This window comes from Thunnus maccoyii, chromosome 21 (genome assembly GCF_910596095.1).
Source record: "Thunnus maccoyii chromosome 21, fThuMac1.1, whole genome shotgun sequence".
Lineage (NCBI taxonomy): Eukaryota > Metazoa > Chordata > Actinopteri > Scombriformes > Scombridae > Thunnus > Thunnus maccoyii.
Window position 1 is genome coordinate 6,403,866 of NC_056553.1, and position 21,926 is coordinate 6,425,791.

The window sequence follows — 21,926 nt, forward strand, 5'->3', positions numbered from 1 at the left end:
AATGTTTCCAGCAGTTTGTTTGGATAACATTCTTGCTGCAGCCATTACTGAATCAACAGAAAATTTATCTGCAATGAATTTGATAATCGAATAATGTGTCCATGCTGTTTTTTGAGCAAAAATTACGAATATTCACTGGTTCCAGCTTCCCAAATGTGAATATTTTCTGGGTTTTGTACTCTATGATTATAAACCGATTTTATTTTTGGGTTTTGGACTATGGTCAGACAAAACAAGACATTTTCAGAATTAATCATGGGCTCTGGGAACATTGGATGGACATTTTAACAATTTATTGACATTTTACAAACCGCACGAATAATTGATAAATCGAGAAAATAATCTATAGATGAATTGACAATGAAAATGATCGTTAGTTGCAGCCCGACTCAATATCAGAATCTGCTTTTCAGGCAGTTTGGTAGTTCGGTATCTGGTGTGCAGGTTTGAACCAAAGAACTGAACCCTCCAGCGATAAAATGGTCTTTAAATACTGAATCATGGAATCTTGATGGAACCATAAGAGTGTCGACAGAGACAAATTTATTCCCTTTCCATCACTACCTGCCATAGAAGAAAAAAACTGATGAGAAATGTAAAAAAGACTTATATTTCATAATAGTGATGCTGGGATCTGACTGCAAAACATCTGTCTTTGGAAAAGGTTATTGCATCGGATGAGGTGATCATGGTCCCACCCTAACTTGGCCAAAAGATTTCAGGCTACACGATGAATCCTGACCAATATATCTCTTAGTCTTTCATTACCTGCATGATTAGCAAAAGTGATAATAGGGGCCAAAAAGAGACTTTCAAGATCAGGAATGTCAACAACAAGGGCGTTTGAAGCATGACAGCATGTTCAAGTGTTGAAGACAAAGTCAAATTAAGTGAGAGAAAGCAAAAACATTCTGACATGTTAGTGAGGCATCTTAGATGTAGAATGAGTCGTCTTTCCCCGACCTCCCATCTGTTGGATTGGGCCATTTTTGAGCTAATAATGTGTAATGTCATCCCAGAATAAGGTGATTTTGAAGAAACAGGGTCAAGAAAGTCTAATGTACAGAGAAAGACAGTAGCGAGGAAAGAATAAGTAGTTTTCTTCAATAATGAAAATTGTAAAGGTAGAATCGATAATGAAGTTTCACTGGTGATAAAATAGTCACTAAACTGACCCAAATCTTTACAGACAGACATCCAGTTACTTTTTTTTCTTGCCTCATCAGGTCAGGTGAGACTGTTGAGAGATGAGCACGACTTTGGCAAAGAAACACACGGAACCATAAACACATTTACATTAGAGCGTCTCGGAATAAGAACTGTATATAAGCAGAAAGGAGAAGCATCTTGATCATTTCTCACCGTTCAGGACGTGTGGCCAATCGATCCCAAACTGTCCTGACAGGTGTTTTGCTTTTTCCAGCATTTGTTAACAATTTGTATGTAATGTCAGTACAAGGCAGAGCAGCTGGAACGGATTTACTTTGAAAAATTATATTTATATACAGTACATGTAGTAAACTGTTTGAGGAAAAAGTTTGGAAACAGTCTGAGGGAGAGCAGAAATGCATCTGTGATTATTTTAGAGCAATGGTTAATAATAAAACAAAACAAAATTGACAATTTCTAATTCCTCCAAAACTAAAACACTAGCCGATGTGATTCATCATGAGCTGTAAATGACATCAGAGAGCTTGAAATCCTGATTATTACTTTTTGAGAGATTTTATGCGTGCAGAGGACAAGATTTTCACGCTGTCAGTTTATCTCTTGAATGAGGAAATGGTCAGATGTTGAGGATCAAAGAGCCTGTCAAGGTGCCAGCAGGTACTTGTTGAGGATTTTTATGGAGGCTAACAGCTATGTGCAATCTCCCCTGTTATAGGATGACTGTTAGCAAAGAGAGAAGCCAGCTTCTAAATCTGGAAAGCTTTACACCCATGCAAAAACTACCCCCCTCCCTACACACACACACACTCACACAGTCATGCTCATGGACACACACAAACACACACACACAGAGCTTCAGACGTGCTGAACTGCGGTTGAGTTGCAACATTTGCTTCTGGATTAAGTTACCTCAACAATGGCTCTGTAAATCAAAGTGCTCATTTTGGAAAGAGCTGAGTCTATTCATTATTACAGAAAAAGGAAAAAAAGGTTGCAGCTCTCTCTCAGTGTGTGTGTGTGTGTGCCCGTGTGCGTGTATGTGTGTGTGTGTTTCAGTAGTTCAGAATAGCAGCTTCATCTCTAGTTTCATGATTGTGCGTTGTGTGCATATACAGCAGGGTTCATGGTTATAAAACTATTATTACAGTGACAAATTTTAGTTTGGATTAACCACTTATAGTCAGTTTATTTAAGAAAAAGAGATGCAGATCATACACTGGATAGAGTTTGTTCAGTAGAGACCTTGGATGAGTATGAAACCCCCTGCTACGATACAATATTTTCTCTTGTCACCAAGTAATGCCATCAAAGAGTTGCCATCTCCATTTATCAAATGAAAATGTCAACTGTTTATGGATTCCACTGTTGATCAGATAAAACACACAACTGAAGATGGCACCTCACGCTCTGGGAACTTGCTGTTGGCCTTTGTCCTTACATTTTATTGACGATAAATCAAACCAAGAAATCGAGTCCAGGCGCAACTGAAGAAGCTGATTTTCATGTTCAGTACTTTTGCTTTTTTTAGCATGGATCTGTTTCACATTAAGAACTTAAGACTTTGACACTTGTGGTTGCCTGACTAACTACAATCAGTCTTCTGCACTTGGGGCTATTGGTGCTTTGGTCAAAGGTATGCCAATACAATTTGTGCGTAGAAGGAGAAACGGGAAGGATGCAATACTCACTTCTGATGTTTCACATTGATGTTCCCTTTATGGCCCCCCTCTCATCCCCTTCTTTATCATCTGTCTTTTCTTTGTAACATCAAATAAAGTATAAAAACAGCCCTCACGAAGCAGACCTCACTGGCTTCTTTCCATTTCTGAAACTTATTTCACAATGTTAGCTTAACGGTGTGAAGTGCCAGGTTATAGGGCCAGTAATAACAGAATAATAGCTTTTACTCTATTTGTTTCATCTCCTCTGTAAATGTATCAAACAGTTGAAGTGAAGACCTCATAGCTTTGATTTTCTCTCCAGTTTTTCGATTTGTTGGGCCAACACCCGTGGCATTAGACCAAAAACTGTCATCAAGCTTAGGCTTTAGACAAAGCGAATTTTACATTGACAAGCTGACATTATAGAGATACACTAGATATTCTCTGTGGAGTAATATGGATACACAGTGAATATGGCAAGTAGAAACATGTTTCAAGCTACTAGCCTTGACTGTAAAAACAAGGTTGAAGGTTTCCACCAGACATCACAGGCTTCAGGGCTCCGAGGAGCTGGACCGTTACAGTGCATATTATAAGTAACTGCACTGTTGGGATCTTGGTTATGAAGCTGAGAGACATGTAGCTGTTTGTTATCTTTGTGTGTTTTAAAACCAATACCCTTTCGGCTCCTCTCTGAATTGAAATGTGTGTTTTCTTCACTAAGTCAAGACCAGAGGCAAAGAGGAACATGTGATATAAACAGCGTAACTGTTTGAGTTCTGTTTCAATATCTGATTAAAAGGTGAATAAGAACTGGCAGATCGGAGTGTTTACCCGACAGTATTTTTATTGCCCTCAGTGAAGGTTAGGAATCTTTTGCACCTCCTCTGTCTTTCATGCTCATGTACTTCATTTATTTCTCTTTCATTTGTCTTGCTTTCAATCCAGTCTCCTTGATTTCTACCTCTCTTACTTCTTCTTCAGTCCTCTTCTTCTTGCATGTCAAATGCAGGCCAAGTTCAACACACACTGTGCTGTCTAAATCCCGCAGATTAGACCATTTCACTTATTCTTCTGAGTTTGCCCAGACAAATGGAAATGAGAACCACCCCGTATCCTGCTCCCCCAAAAAGAAAAAAAAAAGAGCCACTCTGTAAACTTATTTAATAAATGCCTGTCCACCTCCAAAGGAGTCTTTAAAAGGCTCGGCCTTTGTTTTGGCCACAACACTCGAATTGCTTGGGAGACAAGAGGAATTTCAAGTTTAAAATAACAAGCCGATGAGCTTGACCTGTTTCTGACCTGATAAATGATGCTAACAGCTGCTGAATGTTCTGAGTTGTTGTAGGACACTAGGGTCAAGGATTGGGGTCATTTCCTCCCCAGGGTGAACCCAGACTGCATTTTGACCCAATTTAGCAGCTAATTGACCAGTGCATTTTGAGACAGTTGGGTTACAAGAAGACTGCTACTTGATTTGCTGAGAGGTTTTCTGAAGCAGCACTTTTGCCTACAGTGGTAATCTACACCATCTTGGCAATGTATTTGGTGATGAGGAGTAATTGCAGTGGTGTTATTTCACCGTACTTCTCAAGAGATCACTTGGCAGTCGAGCAGAAATCATTAGAACAGTGCACTAACAGAAAGAAATGGTAGAGAAAGTTTCACCTGGGTAGCAGTGGCTGACAGTTCTTCCTCTATTCCAACATATTGCTGTTGCTGCCAAAAAATGTAAAATACCTCCTCTGTGCCAGGACTTTCCCTTGAAAGACCTACCTGTGTTTACAACAGTCAGTAAAGGGCTGAAATGGCTGAATTACTTTTAATTTGTATCAATTAGAAATACAAATTATGTATATAGACAACAATACCACCTACAAATTCTGAACTGGCCTTTCAGGTTCATAATAGCCATGGTTCTTGGTTCCTTAGAAAACAAAGAAAAACCAAAAAAGAGGGAAATACAAGAAAGGAAGGAATAACAAAATGTTATCCAGAGAGACGTCTGCTCCTTGGAGAGCCAGGTATGGTTCAAATTACAAGGCTATAAAATGCAAATATAGTGTACAATACATGTATGTAGCCACCCATATATTACACCCATTTGCGGCTGTTAAACATCTCATTCCCAAACCATGAGCATTGCAATGCCACTGCAGCCTCCACTCTTCTGGAAAGACTTTGCACATGAACCTGGCTGCAGGGATTTGCTGGCTTCCAGCCACAAGAACATTAGTGAGGTAGGGCACAATGCTGGCTGATAAGGCCTGCTTTGCAGTGAGCACTCCAGTTCATCCCAAAAGTGTTGGAAGGTGGTGAGGTCAAGGTTGTCAAAGTTCCTCCACACCAAACTGAGAAAACCATTTCTTTATGGACCTCACTTTGTGCATGTGTACATTGTCATGTTGAAACAGGAAAGGAACTTCCCCAAGCTGTTGCCACTAATTTGGAGACAATTTTGTCTAAAATCTTATTGCATGCTGCAGCATTAAGATTTTCCTTAATTTAAACAACCTCTAACTTTTTGGATGGGGTTGTCCACATACTCCCTCCTCCATCAAGCTTTATAGTTGGCACTATTCATACAGTCAGGTAGCATCAAGCACTGCACTGCACGGTGGCTCAGTGGTTAGCACTGTTGCCTCAGAGCAAGAAGGTCCCAAGGCCTTTCTGTGTGGAGTTTCCCTGTTCTCTCTGTGTTTGTGTGGGTTTCCGCCAGATGCTCCAGTTTCCTCCCACTATCAAAGACATGTATGTTAGGGTTAATAGTCCTGTCAGTGCCCCCTGACCACTGGCACTGGCAAAAAGAACTTGAGTTGGTCCCCGAGTGCTGCCCACTGCTTCTGGTGTATAGGATGGGTCAAATGCAGAGGATAAATTTCATTTCAATGTAACTGAGTCCTGGGAAATGACAATAGAGAAGGTCTAAATTAATCAACTATTTAATCTTCCTGCCATCTGCATCCTACAGTCTATAATCTGCTTCACCAAAGGAAAGTATTTTTCTACATATGATGCATTCACATATTTGCAAGATACAAGATGATTACATTTCAGATTTTGTCGACCTTTTGAAAGACAAAGTTTTTTTCCCCTTGTCTGTATGACTAATGGGAGCTCTTATGAATAGAATGAAAGAAAATGAGCACATTGCACTCAGGTCATCCAGGTCATTGTCATCTGGATCAGTGAGGCCGGTCAAAACTCTTTAAACAGTGACAATGGACTGGCACCATATAAGCGGCCACACTTGAGTCAATGAATGCACCTTACTGCAAGTGGATTGGCCGAGAGCCCGCTCCTCAGACTGTAGGGAACAACTCACGCTGCAGAGCCAAAGCAGATGGTATCACTCAGACCCCCTTCTCCTCCCTCCCTCCGTAAGAACAGTTTGGATAAGCTACACGAGTATCTCCTATGTGATGAATACAAACATGCCAAACCTTCGCCTGACTGCAAAGCTTTGGCATTCATCACTGGAAAAGAAGGAAAGGAGATCTTAAGGGATTTCTTTATGGCTTGAGGAACTGAGATGGATGACGATGAAAAGGTCACAGGGCAATGTTCAGTTGCAGATGTTGATCCTTTGCACCTTAGTGCATTTTCTATGGTTATAGTTTTTCTCGCTCTTTTTCACTTTCTTTTTTTCATTTCCCTGTCTCACTTGCATTCTTTCTCTCACTCAAGCAGTCAGCATTTTTCTACTCCTTTTCTTCATCTTCGTTTTTTTCTTCTTCTGGCAGGAGCCATGATAAACCACATGTCAAAAGGTCCCGATTGTTTGGTTGATTAAGTGGAAAGTAGCTTTGCACCTGCCTCTCGTTAACCTCTGTTAATTGTTGATTGATCACTTCTATCCTTCCCATACACACCGTTGCCTCTCCTCGCTCCCATTCTCTCTCCTCTCTTCTCTTGCACATTTGTCAAATTTAAATCGAGAAATAAGCAATCGATCTTCTTCCCATCTCTTTCACGATGGAAGGAGAGGGAGGCTTTGCACCCTCTCTCCGAAAGCTCTATGTTGAAGGCTGGACATTGTGCCGGCAAACTGCCAATAACAGGCAGTGTTTTTTTTTGAGGTTTTTTAGCTTGCCCATCATTCCTCTGACACTTTGGTCAGAGAGCAGTTTCTACAGCTGGTTAAACACAGCTTGGGGTAAGCCTAAACAATGTGCCGTTTACATGGAGCCCCATGACATCTGAACCCTGCGGACATCCGCTTTTACCACCAGCCTCTAGCTGCTTTAATTAACTTGAAGGCAGAGTAAGCGAGACTGCCTTAAAAAAAATTAACCACATTATTAGGCAACAATATATTTAAAGATCCAATGAATGATTTTCCAGTGGTAATTAGAGGTAAAAAGAATCAAACTTAACAATGGTTTCTTTGATGCGGCTTTGTCTTGCTGCGTGGACTCTTTATATGCTACTCTGATGTTTTGCCATTTGACCTGTGAGTCTAAATACCTTTTTACTGTCATTCAGCGTCCTTTTGATGTTTTTATTTCCTCAAGAGTCACTAGAATTACTCTTGCAATAAACTCAACGTCTAGAGGAAGACTGTTAGGGTGCAAAACAGGATGTCTAGAAGGACAAAGTTCTGTTGTGTTTGGTCCTCTTGTGTCATTTATAATATTGTGATAGGTTTTTATTTCATAAAAATGTCTGAACCAGCATCTTTAAGCTTAATAAAATTTCAGTCCAACTATTAAGTATTTCTTGTATATTTGAGGTTCTCTTGAATAAGCAAACATTGGAAACATTCAATCTTTGAATTCTGAGAGTAAGCATGATTAATATACAGGACTGGGACATGGTGGACCCGCTGTGCTATAGATGTTTGTATTTACCTGTATACCTGAATAAAGGAGTATGCATTTTCTGTTAAGTTTGAACTCTTTTTGTGTTTTCAAACAGCAAAAAACATGCACCTCAAACCTGCATGTAACTCTTATATTCTGCTGAAAAATGACCTGAGGGGCTTTAAGTGAAAAATTAAGAAAAATACGGCAAATATTCCGCTTTACAAAGGTGATACTGTTCTCTTGCTGATGCTGCCAAGTCGGTACCCCATATTGAGATGGAAGATAAGAATTCAGAAGGAGCAGGGAACTGTCGGCTGTGTGTGTGTGTGTGTGTGTGTGTGTGTGTGTGTGTGTATAGATGTGTGTTTGTGTGTGTGTCTCTGGTGAGACAGACGGGAGGGGTACTTGGCTCCACTGACCTAACCAACTAAACTATTTGGCCTTTGGCTCTCTGCAGCCTTGGACATGCCAGCTTGTAAAGGCACGGAGAAAAAAGACCCTTATCAGTGACCCGACTCCTGTCCAGTTTTGGCTTATATGGGCACACTCCAGAGCTTTGAATCACTGGTCCAGACTTATAACAAAGCAACTATAAATCTGCAGGGACAGCCTGAATTCCTAAGAGCCAAATAGATTCCTGAACTTGATTTTTACCCATGTTGTTGCCCAATTTGGCATTTTAGTAGAAAGAAATTATTCTTTGAGTGTAACAAAGAATACACTCAAAGGTTCTTTGGGTGTGACGTGAAAAGAGTATGGAAAGTACAGCAGGTGGGATATAAATTAAGCAATTCATGAGCTATTTGTAACATGAAATACCCAGTTTGCACCAAAAATGTTGAGCCAGCTCACCATGTTTAGCAATGATATTTAAAAAAAAAGAAAGGAAAACATCACAGACATAATTGATGGTACTACAAGCTTATTCTACCCTGACCTGCAGAGACCTCTCTCCTCTTGGATGCTACAATTACAATGTTGTCACTAGGAAGTCATTATATGCTTCTCCTCCACGGTCTGCTGGAATCACACAGAGACCTTTAACCTCTTGTGAAACCTACAACAGCGCAACCATTAAACCGCAATGTATCATCAGCCAGGGTTTCCTGGCAAACTTCTACTTTTTTCCCCAAGACATACTCAGAACTCAGAAGCAAAGACGGAAGAAGTCAGTGATATCACATTGTGGCTATTTTGGGAATACAAGTTACCAAAACAATAAAAGTTTTGAACTTTGATGGAGCTTCAAAGTCAGAAAACTTTCCATATTTCATCTTTGAATTTCCAGTATTTAATTAGTTCTGGTGCATACTATGTGATAAGTACACAAAACTGCAACTAACTCTTTTTGCACAGAAGAGAAAATTGATCAAAGAGCATATTTACATAAAAAGTCAGTGTATTTCTTTAAGATCTTTCCACTGCATACATTATCATATATTAATTGGACAGTAGTCTGTAAGACCACCGGCTGAGAAGAAGCTGGTCCCACCTCACTGAGAAACAGTCAACCTTGCTCCCTGAGATGAATGTTGGATGAAACACAAGAATGCGCTCCGCTTTACCGCGTAGCCCCTTTTACCCCAGCCCAGACCTCACTTTACCTGTTGCACATAAGGCTCCCGTTGTGTGTGCATGTGTGTCTGTGTGTAGTTCAGTGTGAGAGAGCGAGAAAGAGAGAGTCCGTTCAAAGCTGCATTAAGAGAGATTTTCATGTAATAACATTCGTCGTCGCGACTTAAATCTTGTAATGAAGATTGATCCTGCCTATAATTTGCTGTACATTCGCCCCATTTCCCCAGATAAAAATTTGGTGCAGGGTTTGGCCACAGGCTGAAAATCCTCTTGGCACACAAGTGACAAACTGAAAGTTTAATGGCAAAATACAAAGCACTCATTCCAGAGAAAACTGGATCTAAAAATGATGAATGAAGTTTAAATCCACCGTCACTAAATATCACGAAGAAGAGAATAAACCGACCTTGGTGATAAATGATTCCTTAATCCTGCAGCACAGTGGTTTAGCTCAGCTGGTTTAAATATAAGATTACTCAGCAGTGGGAGTTACTGTCACAATCTCCATACTGCCTCTACACTGCTATAATACCAGCAAAACTTCCATGACGACAGCCACTGTAGAAACTGTAGTTACTGACTCTTGTTCATTGGAATCTAACTGGTGTATTCCTCTTAAGCTTGAACCAAAAAGAAGAAGAATCCACAAAGGATGGAACTTCGACATGTACAGTATGTTGATTATAAATTCCAACCATTCATTTTCTGCCACTTATCTGGGCCCAGTTGTAGTGGCAGCAGGTTCATCAAGGTACCCCAGGTGTCCCTCTCCCTAGTGATGTCTTTTTGCTCTTCTTGGGGAAGAAGACATCATGAACAGATGCCTGAACAATCTCAACTGGCTCCTTTTAGTGCAAAGAGGCATTGTCCCTCATGTCTGAGGTTCCTGCCCCGTCCCTGACCGTGACTGAGGAAGACTGACTGATAAAGAGAGTCTGTCAATCTCAGACTGTATCTTACCTTCAGTCATAAACACTACCCCAAGATAGTTGCACCCCTTCAAAGGGGGCAGAAACTTGTTTCCAACCTGAAGGTGGCAATGCGCCATTTTCTGGCAGATAACAATGCCCACTTTCATCCCAGCTGATTTATGTACAGCGAACACTGGATGTCACAGTCCGACGAATCCAATAGAAGTTCACCAGAACTGCAATCTTGGGGTCACTGAACTGGTCGCTTCCACTTCTTGTCTACACCTTTAAATGCCATCCATGGAAATCACAAACAGAATTGCTGACAAAGCCCACAGTCTCTACAATAACAAGTCCCATCTCTTAACATCTGCGAGCCGTGTTTGGTGGTTTCAATCCTGCAGCTGGCATCAATAAGGATGAGACAGTGTGTACTACCTCATTTTGCTGCGGCGGGTACAGCGAGTCATTTCTTGGAGCAGAAATTGGCAGATCGGAGCTAGATACATTTCACTAGTTCAATAACAACACAAAGAGGTGTGTCTGTTTGGGCCACAATTACATTGTAGTGTTTCCACTTAATTTCAAGGCAGCATCTGACAAATTGAGTCAAGTGAAACAAATTTGAAAGCGTCAGAGGTCAGTCCTTTTGCAGAGGGGTTGATTTTATAAAGTGTGGCTGCACTCTTAAGAAAAGCATAGTCACTCATTAGACAAATAATTCTTACAGTAATAATACAGTAACAATAATTAAATATTTTGATGGTCCTGTAAGAAAAGACAAGTTAATAAACTGATAGCTAATAAAACATGTTCAAAATCTGATTAGAAATACTCAAAGGAGCATTGTTCCCACTCTTTAACTGTTTGTTTGAGAAATTTCCTGAATACTTGACTTTTGAAGATACTAACCACAAAGATTTGGATTGCTCAGTCTGTGACCAAAGCCACTTAATGTCAGCTCTCCATTCAGCTTATCGCTACCTCCCTGCGGGATCATGTATTATTTATACTGGTTTTGGCTACTGTGGAATTTCCCAGAAAACATTGAATGTTTAAGATTTGTTTCCCTTTACCAAATTAATTCCATTTTCTTTTATTTATTTATTTCTCCACTCTGGGAACTAATTGCTCGTGCCTGAATAATCAAACTCCTACACAATGCTGAAGTTGCCATTTTTTCTCAGTGGAGACTACAGCTCTGTACAGGGGCTAACTGGGGACATGGATAAAGTTTTTGGTTGAGTCAGACTTGGCACTGAGACTTTGTAGAGCAGCGTTGGTGAGCCAAGAACATAATGTGTCATAGAAAACGAATAGGTTATGAGGTCCTGCAGTTAGAATTTAGATGTGATTGGTGGTGATGTTGTTGGTAACGGCAGACAGGATTTCTTTTCTTATCCGGTCACCAACTATTGCGCATTTCAGTGTGGTTCCTGTTCTCAGCAGCCTCACCAGGAGTTCTTTGTTTATAAAACTAACTATTGGGAATAAATTTGCAGAGCACACCTACTCTGCATCAACACTGATAAATGTGGTATGCAACAATAAAACAGGCTCTTGTGAAAGTTATTTTTTAACTAAATTCTGTCATTTCAAATGTTCCCAAACGTTATGATCTCATAAAGTTTGAGTAGGAAATCGGCCAAAAACACTCATGGCTTGATGAGTGGAGACTGATTGGCTCCACAAATTAGTCCTGTATGTTTTTTTTTTGTCGTTTTTTTAACTGCCATTGACCTGATAAGCATGGTCAAATGTTTGTTGAAAAGAGAACTGGGAGGTAGAGCAGGATTTACCCAAATATGACTTAAAATACCTGTGGAAATATGCATGGCTCTCTTCCAGCAGCAAGGATGGTGAGGTTTGAAATGGCTTATTCAGATTCCCGTAAACCATCTGGTTCATCTCAAAAGCAGTTCGAATTTAAATGGCTATAAAAGCTGATTCCATTTTACGGGATAATCAGCTTTGCTGTGTTGTGTTGATGTCCTGTTGGATGGCTATTAGAGCATGAACTCATGTTGGCTTTAATGTGGAAAATGTTCTTCCAGTTAACAAGAACTGCTAGAGCCAACTGTTTGTACTCACGGTGTGACAAAAACAAACATATTTAATAATATACATTTTTTATATAAGTTATGTTCTTGTGCATATACACTGGACTCTTGCAAAGATTTTTGGGAGGTCACAACAAACTTACTTCAAAGGAACCTACTGTAGGTAAGCTTACTGGACACTCTGACATTTTCGGGATTGGACCAAACTGAGAACAAGCCCCCTTTATACTACTGCTGTACATTAAAGCGGCACTACTTCAACTACAACTTCCCACTTTGGAAATCCCACATGGCAGCTCCAGATATCTATTTGCATTTCCAAACATATAAAGGGCTCCACTGTAACTGTTCTAAGGACTAAATAGTTGTATCTAGAGTGATTTTACAGTTCTCTGTTGCAGCCCTAATTTGTGTTTTCGGTGTGTCCACCCAATAATCAAAAAAGAAAAAAGTAAAAATGTTTTCTCACTTACCTCATATAATATCTAGGACAGTTCTAACTTCACAGAACTTGAGTTTCTTCATGGACCTCTTTCGTGCATGGCGGCCTTGTCATGTTGAAACAGGAAAGGGCCTTCCCCAAACTATTACCACTAATTTGGAAGCACGCTAACACAAAGTTGAAAGCTCTCTAATGTCAAAAATATTATTGTGTTCTTTAGCATTAAGATTTCACTTAATTGGACGGAAGTGGCCTTGCCCAAACCGTCAGCCCCAGATCAAAAGCATCTGTGTTTGTCAGTATGTGGACAGGGGTGTCCACAAACTTAAGGCCATACAGTGTATCTTGAAACCTGAAAAACAAAACTGTCTGCATGGCAAGATACCAATGGACATGAGAAGATTTGTATTTGTAATTAGGGTGAGCTGACCCTTAAAACAGTAGGAAAGACTTTCCCATACAAATCATTCTTGGTGCATCTTTCCCATATTTGTCTCCATGTGTGGCTCATATGTTTCAGTTACTGCAGTAAGGTGCTTGCAACATTATGTCATTTGTAGTTCAAGCATTATCAACCACAAACTCTGTTTTAGATAAAACTGCTCTGAAAAGCTGCATCAAATTGAACAAATCTGGTAGCTTGTTGACTTATGAGAAATTCTTTGTGTATTGGACTCTCTCTCTTTTTTGCACATTATACTATTCAGGCCTCTTATTCCTATCTGAGCATCACATTCTTAACATACAGGAGAGTCACATACGCAGGTGCTACCTCATTCCTAAGATATATGTATGACAGCCACACTCCCACAATGCAGTTATCACTTTTCTATCTCATTCTTAGTCATATACCTACTGGGACCATCACAGTCAATGGACTTGTGGGGTTCCCTTCTGTTCTTGCTTACATAAGTGATAATGAAAATATACTGTGCTACGCTTGTTAGTTTGTATAATCTATTCAGAGAGATTGTCAAAGTATATTTTTTTAAGGCCAAGAATTAGATTTACTTATATCTTTATTAGAATCTTCGCCTCTCTCAGACATACAAATAATATTGTTTTAGCGAGTGTGACATATCAAAACTGAATCCATATGCTCCCCCAAAGTAAAATAAGATAAAAAAGCATCATTAATTTGAGTGCCTTAGGTCTGTTTCTCCATACGTAATGCTAACAAAGACACGTTCAGTATCTCCTATCAGATGTTCATGCGTGTGGGAAAAAAAGTGACTTTCTGACATCACATTAAACAAGCTCCATTCATTGCTGAGCTGAGCAATGTGAGCCTTTGATCATAGTCAGAGCGTTAACACTTAGCTCTGCTTCTCTTTTTAATGACTGCGCCGACTTGACGCTTTAACTCAACACTAACAGACCAGCTTTGTGCTAAATGGGAGGCCTGTAGCCTCACCTGGTCACACACATGCATGTATAGCGTCACAAGTTAAATACAGACTGTGTGGTCTTAGCGATTTACCTAGAACTTCCTGCCTTTCACGACAAACACATGGCTGACATCACTTCTGCTCTGTCAATCAAGCGCTGCCTTTTTAAATGAAAGGATGTGGAGTGTATTGTTTTGTCTTTGTGAATAAAGCACATGAGGCCCTTTCGACACCTGGCAGAAAAAGAGTCATTCTGTACTTGTAGCATGGAACAGAATAGAGAGGAAATCCTTGTTTTTAGTCTGATTATTAAAATGATTTGGCATCACGCAGATCTGAAGACATGTAGTTATCTGCCAAGTTAAACAGGTGTCGAATAACTGGTGTGGTCCATAATAACTTAAAGACCTGTGTCTGTGGTTTTATGATGTTTTAGCCTTTTGACTACACGTGCTGAATAAAACCACTAATCACTTTCAAAACTGATACAGGTCTTTGATTCCTACCTTCTAATCAGCTTTTGGAACCAATCGTTCACATGAGCTTTTTGTTAGCTTTTAGTTTATTATTGCCTAATAATGTAATTCTTAGCAGGTGTCCTCCCTGCTGTTGCATTCAGCGACATTCAGACGTTTAATATTTCAAAGTTGGCTGACAAAAAAAGAACATTTTTGTGGAATAAATGAACAAATTCACATTATTGTTACATCAGTTTTTCTGTAATCTTTGTTGTCTGGGTGTAATTTTCCGTAGCTCTATTACTGATATCCTTTTTTTTTTTTTTCAGAGCTGTCTCTTGTCTTGATTGCGCATTTTACAGTGATTAAACATTTTTTGGCAAATGGGCCTTTTTTTAAGTTCAGAGTTCAAGTCAGTCTAGACAATATGTGGAAACAGATGAAGGTTGACGTGATTACCCAGTGAATGCAGCCTGGGAGAGAGAGAACAGTGTATTTGCAAGATGTGATGTGACCACAGCCTCAGAGGATTTGCTGTGTAAGGTCGCATTCACACCAAATCCGGCAATGCGGAAAAAACGCCAGTCCTGCCATTCATTTGATTGGAGGTAGTGCGTTTAGTCTGCAGGAGTGGTGACCACATGGGGTGCAGCAAATAACTGCAGCGGCTGTGCAGGAAGAAGTTGAACCAGAATCAACTTTTGCTGAAACGCAACCTGACGTCACACTGTGGTGGCCAATCACGTAAACTGGCGATAAGACCGAAGGCTCCCACGGGAAGAAGAACTTTGTTTACCAAGTAGCAAAACTGTGCAAGAGGACATTTATCTTCATTTGATAACGTTAAAAGTGAAGTTAAGCTTTGCTGTCGGCTTCCTGACTCATTTTAAAAAAGACCAGGGAAAAAGAGAGAGAGAGAGAGAGAGAGAGAGCAGCGGTGGTCGAGCGAGCTAGAGAGTGAATGAAGAGAGGGAGCAGCGGTTCTAAAGCACAAATAAACTTGCCCACACCTCCGCACAACCCTGTGGGAAGGTGTCGCATTGCCAGCTTTGGTGTGAATGCAGCCTAACAGTGAGGTTTTGCATCTCCAAACACTTGGATAAAGTTTATCAGCCATTTACTCTGTATTGTTTGTGCTAAAACAAGGTTTTGTGTGTGTAAATACAATACAGAGGTGAACTGGTATTGTAAACGCTGCTATTGCCATAGCAGTGTGTGTGTGTGAGACACCCACTCCAACCCAGTGACCCGTTTAGGAACAGTCCTGCGGAGAGAGCGGAGTTTGGACAGAGAGCGGACATGCAAACATTAGACATAAACAGACAGTGTTGTTATGTGGGAGTACTGTGGTTTTATAGTAAATGGTTACTGTATATAAAATAAAATATTCTTATTATTCCTGGAGTGTTGTTATTTAGATTTTCCTTCACTCTGGTTGATTCCACCTCAAATAGCAGTTTCCTTTCCCATAATGCAGGCGAGCCCAGTAGCATCATGGTCTATTGAGGCTAATGTCACCGTCAATATCTATTTATTATCGCATTTTTTCATAAAAACACTTGCTCTGTCTTTCCGAGGAAGTCGCACTAAAATCTGACTGATTTACCGTTTCTGCTGAAGGAAATTTCTTATTGAAGTGGTAATGAAATAATAAAATTATATCATAATCCCATAAATGAAATATATCTCCCAGAACAAAGGGTTTCATAGTGACACATGCTGAGTATGGTGATTAATTTCCCTTTGCTTTCCACTGAATATGCTATCGTGTTGTCTGGATGTACTCAGAGTACTTAGTGAGAATTCACATTGTCCCACATCATCATCTTCCTAGGAAAAGGGAGTTCACCTTTGACATCAGTGTTATTTCTCAATCACTCAAAGACTTAATCACATGGCGGCATCTTGTATTTTTTTTTACACACCTAGTAGTACATGCACTGTATCTCCTGAGCCTTCCTCCTCTTCATTGTGTGTGTAAATACAACACAGAGGTGAACTGGTATTGTAAAGTGAACAAGTCTGTGCCTATCTCAGTATCAGTGATGATGCAGAGTTATAGAGGATTGAAGTTTAATCAGATTCCAGACTCAGTCTCTCATTAGATTTGACTGATTTCATTACAAACTGCTGTAGACCGACTCGCAGCTGAGCGACTTTGGCCGGCAACGTTTAGAGCTGTCCAAATAATTTATCCATCATCACCACGTTATTAAGACCCTTCTTTCTTCCTTTTCTTTATGGTCAGACCCTAACATCTTGAGATCTTAGCCAAGTACAAGTAGAAAACTGCAAGTTTTTAAAGCTCATAACTGACTGGTGCTGTTATACTGTATACTATGGTGTATTCACCCTAACCAGACCTACAGTACAGTACAAGTTATTCATATTGCCTGAAGTGGTGGTCACTATTAATGTAACAAGGGCCCTTCGTTCCCATAATGTGTCCAAATATAGAAAAGTTCAGCAGCTTTAATCAATAACATTAAATTTACAATCATATTCTATTGCATGTCAGAAAAAGTACACAGTCTGTGCAGGAGACACCGTCCTGTCCATCATAAGTTACATGTGTATTTGTGCAGCTGTGTGTGTGTGTGCATCAGTTGCGGTGCATTAAGAGTTTTGCCCTTAGCTGTCTGCCCTAATATTATAATAAATACAACATTTGTTCATTTTTTTCATCCATGCAGTGAGTGCTGTGGTGTCGAGTTCATCTGTTTTCAATCGATGCGAACTGCCGTTTCGCTGTCGTACAGTTGAGCTTTAAATTTATCTTCCAAATAACATTTTTTTTCTGATTTGAAGCAGCAAACGAGCTTCATTTTGAAATGGCAGTCCTCGTGCATCTCAAGTGCTGCTTAAGTGGGAGCAGGGTACATCTTCTCTTGCTATTCATAACAGTCTGGATTTAGCCATAGCGGCGTGTCGCAACTGGACGTTGCAGTCAGAGACACCCACTCCAACCCAGTGACCCGTTTAGGAAACAGTCCTGCGGAGAGAGAGAGCGGAGTTTGGACACAGAGCAGATATTCAAACATTAGACATAAACAGACAGTGTTGTTATGTGGGAGTACTGTGGTTTTATAGTACATGGTTACTGTATATAAAATAAAATATTCTTATTATTCCTGGAGTGTTGTAATTTAGATTTTCCTTCACTCCGGTTGATTCCACCTCAAATAGCCGTGTCCTTTCCCATAATGCAGGCGAGCCCAGTAGCATCATGGTCTATTGAGGCTAATGTCACCGTCAATATCTATTTATCATCTAACGCGTTTTTTCATAAAAACACTTGCTCTGTCTTTCCGAGGAAGTCGCACTATAATCTGACTGATTTACTATTTCTGCTGAAGGAAATTTCTTATTGAAGTGGTAATGAAATAATAAAATATCATAATCCCATAAATGAAATATATCTCCCAGAACAGGGAGATTCATAGTGACACATGCTGAATATGGTGATTTATTTCCCTTTGCTTTCCACTGAATATGCTATCGTGTTGTCTGGATGTACTCAGAGTACTCAGTGAGAATTTACATTGTCCCTATTGTGTCACTTAAATTACAAGTCAAACTCTGTATTCTGATAGCCTGTGATGATGTCCAATACATCATCATCTTACTTGGAAAAGGGGAGTTCACCTTTCACATCAGTGTTATATCTCAATCACTCAAAGACTTAATCACATGGCAGCATCTTGTATATTTTTTTTTACACACCTTGAAGTTATTAGTGTGAACGCTAGCTAGTACATGCACTGTATCTCCTGAGCCTTCCTCCTCTTCCCTGCTCTCTTGTTTTCTTGCCCTGTTTCAGTGCAGGTGGTATTCAGACTCAGCCAAGACTGATTACATTGAGAAGTCACACCCTGACCGGAATTACTCAGAAGTTTCACACTGCTGACTTCTTCCTACGCTGGGATGTTTTACATTTTCGCTGCTCTAATTTCGTCATTCACAGCCTTGTTAAGATAAACACGTGCATAACTTATCAATAAAGCCAACTTCCTTCAACATGATCAGCTTACAAACACAGTGATGAGATGACACCTGACACAGGACAAACACTGATTGGATGTCGCTCTTGTATGTTCCTGCTGCATCATGAGAACTTGAGTGGGGACAGAGTCTTAGTTTCCATGGCGATCTGTCCTAATGTGAAGTCTCTGACCCGTTGGAGGCACATCTGCGGTGATGTCACTTTTTAGGCAAAGACAGAGAGAAGTGACAGGCTGAGCTATGGGAATGTTGGCCGATACACTTTGGCAGGAGTTCACCACTGACAACACGGCGAAGTCTGCGTCTAGAGGCAAGGCCGCCAATGAGCTAATCTCTAATCTCTGATTCCAGGATTCTTTGGAATCAGAAGTGGGTCAAAGAGTGTTTGGAAAATATTTCTTGCTTGCTTTGAGCTTGTTTTAGTGTGATTAGATTTCACTGCATCAGCTCAATACAGCAACTGCCTGAAAGTGAAAACAATTTTTTTGACAATTCAGAGTTTACCTGAACTTTTTACCAACTCTATTTTACTAAACTCAGACCTACTCTCAGTTAAATTCTTATAGAAACAAAAACTAAACACCTGCACTGAACGCATTCACTGTGGACAAATGCTTCTTCCAAAAGAGGGGGGGACTGGGACTGAAAGCTGTGTTTATCACAATCACATTCAGATTTTGGCTATCAAAACCAAGCTTTTAGAAACTCATATACGCCCACACAGACACAAGGCTTAGCGAGCTTTCTGTTGACTCTAACGCACTCCAGTATCACTCATCTTAAGTGTCTACGTAGCCAGAAAGATAAAGAAGAAGAGATTTACTGTAGCCATTTTGCAGCTGTTTTCAGATTTAGTTGTCTGTGGATGTAGTCTAAGATAACAACTCCAGAGGGTGAAGGATAGCTCTCAAAACATGACTATAACATCCAAAATCCCCGATAGCTAAAACAATATCAGCCAACTTTTTTTAAAAGTGCCCCAGAGACAGCGTTTCAACAGAAGCAGCTCTAAACTACAATCCAGCTACAGTGGAGGATATACAGCAGAATGGTGTGAGTTGCATTTCATTGTTATTTTTTAATTGCCGCAGCCTGTCGGGCTTTCAATCCAATTAATGCACGGGGGGGAAGGAGTGTGCCTCTCTTCCTGTGAGAAGCCTTACTGACCACACACACACTCGCAATGCATTCATGAATGTTTGCGCTCTCCATCTCGCTCTCTCTCTCTCTTTCTTTTCCTCTTTTTGTTTTTGTCGATCCTACACACACACACACACACACACACACACACACACACGCCACGCGGTAAGCCTAATTTACAGGAGCTGCCACTGCGCAGCACGTGTGTATTAGTCTAGCCTAATGCCTTCCAGATGCCCAGCCTCTGTACCCCGCTGCCCATACGCACTAAAAGAACAGACGATTGTTCCTGGGGTCTTCCCACTAAGGAGAACCAGGTGTGGAGAGGATAGTGTGTGTGTGTGTGTGTGTGTGTGTGCATGACTGTGTGTGTGTGACGGACAGAAAGACAAAGTGTAAGAAGTGAAGAAAAGAGATGTTGTGGTAGGTTGGCATTCAGGAAGTGCTTGCATGTCTATCAGAGAGAGAGAGAATAAGAGACATGTCCGTGCATTCTGGCCTGTTGAGAGAACTTGTGTGTGCTTTTATCTGTGCATGCGTGACAGACAGAGCAAGCAAATGTGCATTCAGGCATGCACACAGTAATAGTAAGTTTACAGAGTGAGATGACATAGATAGATGGAGGCCTTTCACAACCTCTTGGCAAATTTTATGGGGTGTATCTGACAAGCTGTCAAACATCAAAATGTCTAAAGACACAGGCAGGGATGCTGTAACCTTCCAGACTGGATCCAGAACGCTCATTGAGAAAAGCTGTGTAGAAAATCAGAGGGGATTTACAGCCTTTAGGGTATGCTAAAACTCCATGTTCAAACCAATATTAGCATGTATAAAAAATATTTAGGGGATTCCTGAAGTTTTCACCATCTAGTGAAAATTTAATCAGTTACTTTCTTTTTATTTTCAGTGCAGTGGGGAATTATGAGATGATTGCAACTCCCACACTGTCTCTGTGGAGAAGTGTTTCAGTCTTCTGACTCATTGCTCAATTAACCCACTAGGGGGCTCTGGAGGGAAACATTAGCTGTACGCCTCCCCCGCTGCCTCCTCCCACTCCTCCTGCTCTGTACATTGTGTATGTACCCTGTCACTTTCAAGTACTCATCAAAGAGAGAGAGCATACAGACAGACATTTTAACACTCAGAGCTCTGAAACCAGTTGATTTTCACTTCAGATGAGACGACAGCCACAGAGGAGATCTAGCTGCAGGTTGCAGTTTCTCTCAGACAAACAAGATCAATAAATCATTAATACAGTAATTGCAGGGATTGAAATAAAGGAGGCTCCAGGCACCGATAGACAGGAAATGCATGATGGCCAAATTCTGCACCAGTGAAATTCAATTGAACTCTTGTTGTTTCCATGTGTTTTTCCCTTTTGTTTGATTTTTCATGTCAGTTTACTGTTTAGTAAAGGTGTCAGTGGGTCAGTGATGCACTGTGATACGCTTGTTGGATGAAAAATGTATTTTCTTTTCCCTTCCACTAACATGTTTTCCACCTCTGTGTTTTTCAGACCGTGGTTCTCAGGGATCCTTGGACCTGACAGAGTTGATCGGTGTTCCCCTACCCCCCTCCGTCTCCTTTGTTACGGGCTTCGAGGGTTACCCTGCCTACAGCTTCGGCCCGGATGCCAATGTTGGCCGCCTCACCAAGTCATTCATCCCTGATCCATTCCACTATGACTTTGCCATCACAGTCACGGCTAAACCCACCACGAGACATGGTGGCGTGCTGTTCGCCATTACGGATGCTTACCAAAAAGTAAGACACTGTAATTCCATTACCGAATTTCCTACCACATATAAACACAAGGAAAGTAAAAGAGAGTTCTCTGCATCACTTGATTATTATTATTGTTTTTTGTTAAGATTGTACACTTGGGTATAGCGTTGTCTGAAGTGGAGGATGGTTCCCAGAGAGTCGTATTGTACTACACTGACCCAGGAACGACAGATGGAACCCAGGAAGCTGCTTCCTTCAAGATGGGAGACCTGACAGGAAGATGGGCGAGGTTTACCCTGACTGTACAGGGAGCTGAGGTGGGTGTAGTGTAGTGCACTGTAGTGTCTGGAAGATACAGTATTTGTCACATTTCAACAAAGATTGGCTGCATCTACCAACTCCTGCACTGCATTTAAACAACTTTGCATGGAATTCGCAAATAGAACAAATAGCTAATTTTTTGGCTTTTCAGCTGCGGGTTTAGTGAACAGCATGGTAGTGTCAAAATACACTACAGTCCCTGTCTTCATTGTAAAAACAGAACATGTCATCCAGTGCAATAGTGTGGCTTATTGATGTATTTTTAATA

At 40.6% G+C, this 21,926-nt stretch overlaps 1 protein-coding gene across 5 annotated transcripts in view; it reads left to right on the plus strand.

Moving 5' to 3' along the window:
- The window catches only part of LOC121888432 (collagen alpha-1(XVIII) chain-like), a 70,192-nt gene that overhangs the window by 23,531 nt on the left and 24,735 nt on the right, over window positions 1–21,926 (plus strand). For all 5 annotated transcript variants that reach the window (XM_042399925.1, XM_042399924.1, XM_042399926.1 and 2 more), the window contains 2 exons: window positions 21,129–21,376; window positions 21,484–21,654. In XM_042399925.1, coding sequence (XP_042255859.1) covers window positions 21,129–21,376; window positions 21,484–21,654 — 419 coding nt within the window. The remainder of the gene's footprint in view (window positions 1–21,128; window positions 21,377–21,483; window positions 21,655–21,926) is intronic.